At 42.5% G+C, this 7439-nt stretch overlaps 1 protein-coding gene across 1 annotated transcript; it reads right to left on the bottom strand.

Annotated features, from left to right (window-relative positions):
* Positions 1-521: 521 nt before the first annotated feature.
* On the bottom strand, positions 522-5636 carry RTL4 (retrotransposon Gag like 4). The gene is made up of 3 exons (XM_029240216.1): positions 5593-5636; positions 1964-2140; positions 522-1140 (listed from the first exon to the last, which is right to left on the bottom strand). Exons 1-3 carry the CDS (start codon positions 5634-5636, stop codon positions 522-524), a joined length of 840 nt encoding a protein of 279 aa, XP_029096049.1.
* Between the last annotated feature and the right edge of the window lie 1803 nt (positions 5637-7439).

Raw genomic sequence — 7439 nt, 5'->3', positions numbered from 1 at the left:
GCTGGACTCTAATCAGTAGGTGGAGCAGGATTCAGCCTCTGGTAGGAAAATGTTGGTAGGATATGGAAATGCAACTGGGACTTCAGCCAAGAGTCCTAAACCAACAGGGGACTAGGATACAGACCAATGAGAGTAAGGGTGAAGGCCTTGGGCCAACAAACTCAACCCAGGTATCTATCACCTATCGGTGGGGATGGAGTTCCCAATGTATTTCCAGGGTGGTTTCCACGGGGTCAGACTGGGCAGAGTTTTTCCTGCAGGCTTTCAGTACACTTGGGAAATTAGTCCCAACTGTATAAAGTGCCTGGGAATTGTTTTCATCATTGCTTTATCAAGTTTGGTGATGGGTCACCAAATGAGCAAGATCTGGATGTTTAAATTCTCAGAAGCCTAGGAGTTCATGACTGTAAAGTGGTATCCCAGTTCCCCACCTGTATTTTAAATGTTAATGCAGGATATAAGTCAATGAGGCTGGAGGTGAGAGGGGTATAAGTTTACAATGTGACCTGCCTGGGCTCCTCTTACTGGTGAGCTGGGTTATTTATCCTTGCTGGGGCTCGAGAACGTTTGGCAAGGCAATCTCTTGTGAAGTGACCAGCCTGGCTGCAGTAGAGGCATGACTGAGTTTCTTGCTGGCGGGCTCGTTTGGCTGGAGTGAGAGGCAGCTGGCTTCCTCGAAGCTGTATAGGGTCTTCCTTGGGTGGTGGACCTGTGGGGTTGGAGAGGGCTTGGTGGCGGATCAGGGAAGCCAACACTGGGATCTGGGCCTCTGGCTGCAGGAGCTCTGGCCTGTCACTACGTTGCTTATCCAACTGAATACACTGAGTGATAAGGTCTGGGAGATTGTCCATCAGATCTGTGCCACTTACTTCAGCCTGAATGGAGTCAGCTAGTTCCTCTTGGAAGTGATCACTCTGATTGGTTTCATTATATCTCAGATTTTGAGCAAGGAGCTGGAAAGTAGTGGCATCCTGCTGAGAGAAGTTGTCCCTTTTGTCAACCTTAGCATTCATCAAGGGGTTCATTTCCTGTTTTGTGGGCTCACCAAATGACTGCTGTAACTCAAGAACAAAGTTCTCATATTGCTTCAACAGAGCACTCTGGTAGGTGGTGATTCTGTGTAATTCTCTACTGTATCTTCTGGAATCAAGTGAGACTAAGCAGAATTGAGTACCAATATTGGATACCAATGAGCAGACAGTGGTTTTGCTCTGTGATCAGACAGACGGTGTCATGAGCAAGTAGCCAAATCTGTTAACTATGAAGAAGTCACAAGGGTATGCTGAGAGCTGAGAAATGCCAAAAACTGTTGTCCACTACTCAGTGTTGCCTCTTCTTCATGGAGAATGCCAATGTTCTGCACATTCAGAAGAAATAAATTACCTTAGGACACATAGAAGATTTGGAATTAAGAAGATAAATACAAAAGTTACAGTAGATTTCTCTCCCCACTCCCCTTCTTGGTAATATGGAGGCAATTTGCCCTCAGACTAAGCCTTTGATTCTAAAGTATCTTTCTTTATCAGAGAATCAAAGAGTTTTACAATCCAAAGTGATCGTAGAAATCATCCAGGCCAAATTTGTAATTTCACAGATGAGAAAACAGAGACCTAGAGAAGTAAAAATGTTTGCCCAAGGTCATACAGCTAGTGAATATCAGAGCCGGCCTGTTCATCAGAACTGCTGTCCAAAACAGCACTTCCTCCAGGACTACAAATGTGCTCATTTGCTTACACTACTTGGGCATAATGATGGTTCTTGCCCTTCGCTACTCCAAACGATCAGGGAATCAGCAGTTTTGGCATCACCAGGGAGGTTGTTGGAAATGCAGACTCTAAGGTCCCACCCCAGACCTACTGAATCAGTGTTCCATTTTAACAAGATTCTCCAGGTGATTCGAATGTGCACTGAAGTTTGAGAAGTGTTGCTCTAGAGAGCACTTAGCCAGAATTGGAATACTCACTGGTTGGACTTGACCCTCAGTGCTCCAATCATAGCCTGCAGTGCTGTGAGGATCCGATTGCTGTGGTGGTAGTTAATCCATTTTTTCTGGCTTTCTAGTCTGTGTCTGAGGTCACATTTGGTTGCCATGGACATGATTAAGACATCACAGGCAAGATGAAGAGGTGAGATTGAGAACCTAGCAAAGAAGAACAGAATATTCTTAAATTATAAAGATCAAAATGTTCAGCAGTCTTCCCTACATTGATAACAAGAATATAGCAACCAGTAAAAGTTTAAAACAAACCCCAAACATATTGTATGTTGGTTGAACTATTCTGCTATGTAATTCCTCTCACTGTCCTTTCCTTGTGTAGTATTTAAATATATTTAAATCGGCCATCAGTGGGCAAAAAAAAAAAAAAATATGTATCACTGAAAGCAAGATTTGATTCCCTAGGTTTTATTTGATGGCACCTCCTCTCGAAACCTATGGAAGAAATTACTGGAAGAATGAAATAGTGTACGATGGGGGGCCGGAGACTTGCCCAAACACTATCAGTTGGATGATTTGAAGAACTCATTTGCTTCTCAATTTCTTTTTATCTAATGAGGATGACTATCTGGTCTACCTCAAAGGGTTGCTGTGAGTATCAATGAGACGATAGATAGGTGCTCTGAGTAGCAACAAAAAATGAGAGATTTGCTTCCAAGATTGTTCCAGTGCAGCTGAACAATGCCAGTGGTGAGGCTCTACCCTCAGTGCATAACGCCAAAGTAGAAAGATACTGTCATACCTCCTTTCATTCTTCCTTTCCATACCTCACCCATCTAGTCTACTATTTACCTTTCAGACATCTTTCACTTTACAGGTGCCCATCCATGAGTTTATTCCTGTCAACCCAGCTAGGTGTCAACTGATAGCTAATATGTTAATTAATTATTGAGTGTTAATGATTGGCCTTTCTCAGGGTATTCATTTTTGTTTCCTCAAACTTTAATGTGTACAAAAATCCACTTGGTCCCAATCTCTAGCAATTCTGATTCAGTAAGTCTGGAGTGGATGCCAGGAACCTGTACAGGTTGGCTGGCAGATTTCTGATGATGGTGGTCCTTGTGAGAAAAGCCATCCATACAAATATCATGCAATAAAGCCATATTAGTAGCATCTCAGAGAAGTAGGGATGGGGAGGAGACATATTTGGGGGTAGGAGGCTGACCCTCAAATGAGGTAGAATAGGTGGTAGCCTATTCTACCTCCATATAAAGCCACAAATTGCCCACACTGTTCTTAACAACTGCTCATCTCTCCCAGGTAGTAGAGAGCAAGAGTTCAGCATGTAGGTTCTAGAGTCAGACTGACCTGGGTCCAAACCCTGGCTTGTCCAAAAGTTGTGTGACTCTGGACAAGTTACTTAACCTCTGTGAGAATCAGTTCCAAACTTTAAAATGGAGATGATATTAATACGTGCCTCTTGGTGTCATGAAGATTAAATGAGATGAAAAGAGATTAGCACAGCTTCATGCAGATGGCAAATGCTCCATAAATGTTAGCTATCATTATTCTAGGTCCACAGTCTGTGTTTTAGAATTTAAATTATTTTCAGATTTTAGAAAAGTAACATAGAGTATGTACTGTTTATTACATAACACTCCCAGTAATGTCTGGGAAAACATCCCATAATTAAGCCATTAACATTTCTGCAGGAAAAAAAATGTCTGAATATTCATACTAAAAGAGATAAAGACTAAGTTCATGTCAGCTCAGGTCAGGTTTTTCTGCCAAATAAGTTTTGGCACCAAATTAAAAAAAAAAAAAAAAAAAAAGCTTCTGTTGTACAGAGCTTTTTGATTTCAGAATTGAAGCTAAGGGTTTGTGGACCTCTACCAAACTCTTTTTTCTGGGGTGCAATTATAACTTTTCCTTCTCTGTCCCTGCTTTCTGCCCTTTGACTCCACTCTCAGAAGTTCCAGAATATCTGTAGAGGTCTCCAGTTTCTTTACAGAATTATGTATTCAAAGTGGCAGATCATTTAATTTTTCTAATTATGTAGCACTGGTGAAACACTTGCTAAAATTATAAGCATTAGCCCAAATGCAAATCATACAATGGCACTGTTGTCAATGGCAGTTGCTTAATCCCTCAAAGAAAATCTACCTTGCCTTATCATTTTGGAAATTGCTCTCCTTTTAGAGGTCAATGGCCTTCTATTGGATTGTTCCAGCAGATCCTGGGGGAAGAGCTGACAGTCTGGAGGAGTTCCAGACCACAGTCTTTCGGAGACAAAGTAGAGACAGAGCTCATAACTCAAATGCACAGGCTTGAGGGATCAGACTAGTGAGCTTGGACCAGGTCTGATAGAAAACTGCATATGCTTAAGCTTTTCCTTAATCAGTATGTGCTTCAACTACAAAAACAACACAAAAATAGGTTTAGTAAACTATTGCAGGTCACTTTGATGTTTGTGTTCAGTTTGAACCAAAGCCATAGTTGAGAGTTTCCCCAGATATAAAACTACTCCACTCTGGAGCCCCCTAAGACCCCATTTGGAGAAGGGCCTGTAGTATCCTGCTGCCTGTAAGGGAGCTTTGTGACCTTACACTGCTTTATTTTCAAGCTGTTCTACATAACTCATTGGAGAAGATTGAACTAGAGTCATGCAACTACCCAAAGCAGTTGCATTCTTACTCTTGTTCTCCAGATCTTCTAAGGAATGCTGTGGTCATAGGAGCTAAACTGATAGATAAGTAACCCTGATAAGGTGACCACAGGGGCATACTGTTTGAACTTGTCTGAAGACTTGGGTGTGACCCCAGCTCTGCCACTATCTATACTGACAACCTTGGGCAAGTCACTTCCTCTCTCTGGGTCAGTTTCTATATCTGTATAATGAAGGGATTGGGTTTCTTGAAGTTTATTAAGGTAAGAAATTCTGATTCAGGAAGGTTAACAGGAGACCTAGGAATATGAATTTTTTATAGGCACCCCAAATTATTCTGTGTTAAGAAGTCTTCAGATTTTACCTTGGGAATATTGGGTGACTGCCAACACAAAACTCCTGTATTTGTCAGAGGTTCTCAAATTTCAGGATACTTCAGAATCCCCTGGAATTTTAACATACAGATTTTGGGGCCTCACCCCTAAACAGTGTGATTCAGTGGGTCTGGGATGAGGCCAGATAATTTGCATTTTAATCAAGCTCTGTCAGTGATGCTGATGTAGAAATTTCCCCAGCAACACTTTCAAAAAACTGTAGGCTGAGTAATCTCAAAAGGCCCTTTCTGCTTCGGCACTATCTACTTTTTTGAAAGTAGAAAATATTTGACTCCAAAAGTGGCCCCTGAAGTGTGTGATAGGGAGATTGCTTCCTTCCTAGACTCTGCTTGAGGCTGCATGGTCACCTCTAAACAGTGGGCTAGTGCAGACCTGGCTCGGGCATGTGAGATGTAGCTGGCTCAGAGACAAGAGAGAGAGTAGCAATTGAGTTGACCCTGCTCTCAGGACTCTGTAGTTCCTGCTGGGAGTTATGTACTATTCTGCCCTGCTCTGCCTGTGAATGAGGTAGAAAAATCGTTCTCTTATCCCCATATCATAGACAGAGCAGCCCAGCTGGGATCAAAATGCCTATTGCTATGACTCAGACCTCATACCTTCCTTTAAGCGTCAACCTTCCTTCTGGCTCAGCTGGACCCATGGCCTAGCTGCTTATGAAGTTCAACATGTCATGAACACTATCTACAAGTATTCCCTGTCAGTCTCCCAGTTTTCCTTTCGAATGTGCACAACTCTATTAAGGAGCCATATCAACCTTCCTGCTCCTTGGGTCTATTTAACATTCCTCCTAAGGTCATGTTTCCCAGTCTCCTCCTTCACCTACCTTCTCTCCTTTGCCTACTGTCTCTGCTGGCAACCACAGCACATGTCTGAATGATTCTGCTCAGTCACCAGCCAGAATCATGACCGATAACATCATCTCAGCAATACATGACCCATTTACACTGTTCTTTTCTCTCAATCCAATAAAGAAAAATGCCTAGAAGGAATGGGAGAGTTTTTCTAGGAAGGCAAGGATCTGGACACTGGATGGAAGGCAAGGTGATCTGCCATTAATTAGGTGGACATCATAGCACTAGGGTTGAACACAGAGTGTTATATGGAGTCAAGGAAAAACCCCAAAGATAGACTCTATTGCTTCTTTGCTGTACTTGCCAATTTGATTTCAATTGAGGGGTACCAATGTTATATGGGTGGTGAAATGAAGACTTCAGGGAAAGTAGCCATGTTTTGGAGGTTTGTCAACTCCTGAAGATCAAGTGTGCTGCTACTTACAGCTCATAAGAGATGTTATAACATATGGCAGATAACCTTTGCAGCAGGATTGGGTCGAAGTCTCATTTCAGACCTGCAAGTGCTGAAGACATGGCAGGCCTCTGACACACTGTAAATGCAGAGATTTTCATTTGTATTTGGTAAGAATAGGAAAGAAAAGTCCTGTTTTCCTTCAGTTGTATCCAACATTTTTGTAGGTCTTTGGTAATAACACTTGTGATTTCTTGAGTACCTAATTCATGCCAGCTTACATACTCTGATTGGTACTGGCTGCCTGGAGCTGTGTGTAAGAGGATTCTGGACCTGTAACTGGCCTCACTGGTAGAATGTTGTGAAGGATTGTCAGTGTCTGCCATGGGGTCTGGAGGGATAACTGCAACATGCTGAACGTGCGTTTGTTACCTCTCTTGTAGACTGTATGATCCTCACAGTAGTCTTATGAAGTAGGTATGATTATTTGCATTTTACATATAAGGAAGCCAAGCCCCTACCTGCACTTCAGAACATGTAATCATGCCCACTCCTGCTTTTAATCTCTTTCTCCCCTCACCTAAAAGCCCTCTTCTTCCTATGCTCAGCTTAAGTTCAGCCTCCTCGATGCAGCCTCCTCTGACTACTCAGACCCTTACTAACTTCTCCATTCCCTGAACTGTGTGGAAGGACACATGATTTTATGTTCCCTCCTGGAGGAAGCCTCTTTCTTTTAAACTCCCACAATACCTTGCACAGGGCTGGTTCCATGGGCCTTATGTAAATCTGTGTTGATGGATACACTAAGATGATAAAGGGCTAGGGGAAGGACAAGCAAAAGAATCCCTACCAGTAGTAGCCTGAGGTTAAAATTGTGACAAGAAAAATAAGACCTGGAATCCAGTCGTGAAAATCTGATCAAAATGGGAGGAAGCTGAGTAAGCAAGCAGGGGGATGGGATCTCTGTAGAAGTGGTCTGAGCTTGAGGGAAAGCCCAGCAGGCATTGGTATCACCAGTTTTTGGCTTTCTATCCACTATCTTCCTTTCTTCCTTAAGCCCCATAAATTCAATGATTTTTATGTTTTGGCAAGGCAAAACATATGATCATGTCTGACAAAGACTTCTTTACTACTTCTAGGTTCAAGGAAGCAGTCTGGGAGAGTGCTTTACATAACTGAGTGTGCACCTTGTCATGTT

This window comes from Monodon monoceros, unplaced genomic scaffold (assembly GCF_005190385.1).
Source record: "Monodon monoceros isolate NGI ecotype Baffin Bay Population unplaced genomic scaffold, NGI_Narwhal_1 Super_Scaffold_22, whole genome shotgun sequence".
Classification (NCBI taxonomy): Eukaryota; Metazoa; Chordata; class Mammalia; order Artiodactyla; family Monodontidae; genus Monodon; species Monodon monoceros.
The sequence above is the reverse complement of the archived record's forward strand: the minus strand, read 5'-3'. Positions and strand labels throughout refer to the sequence as shown.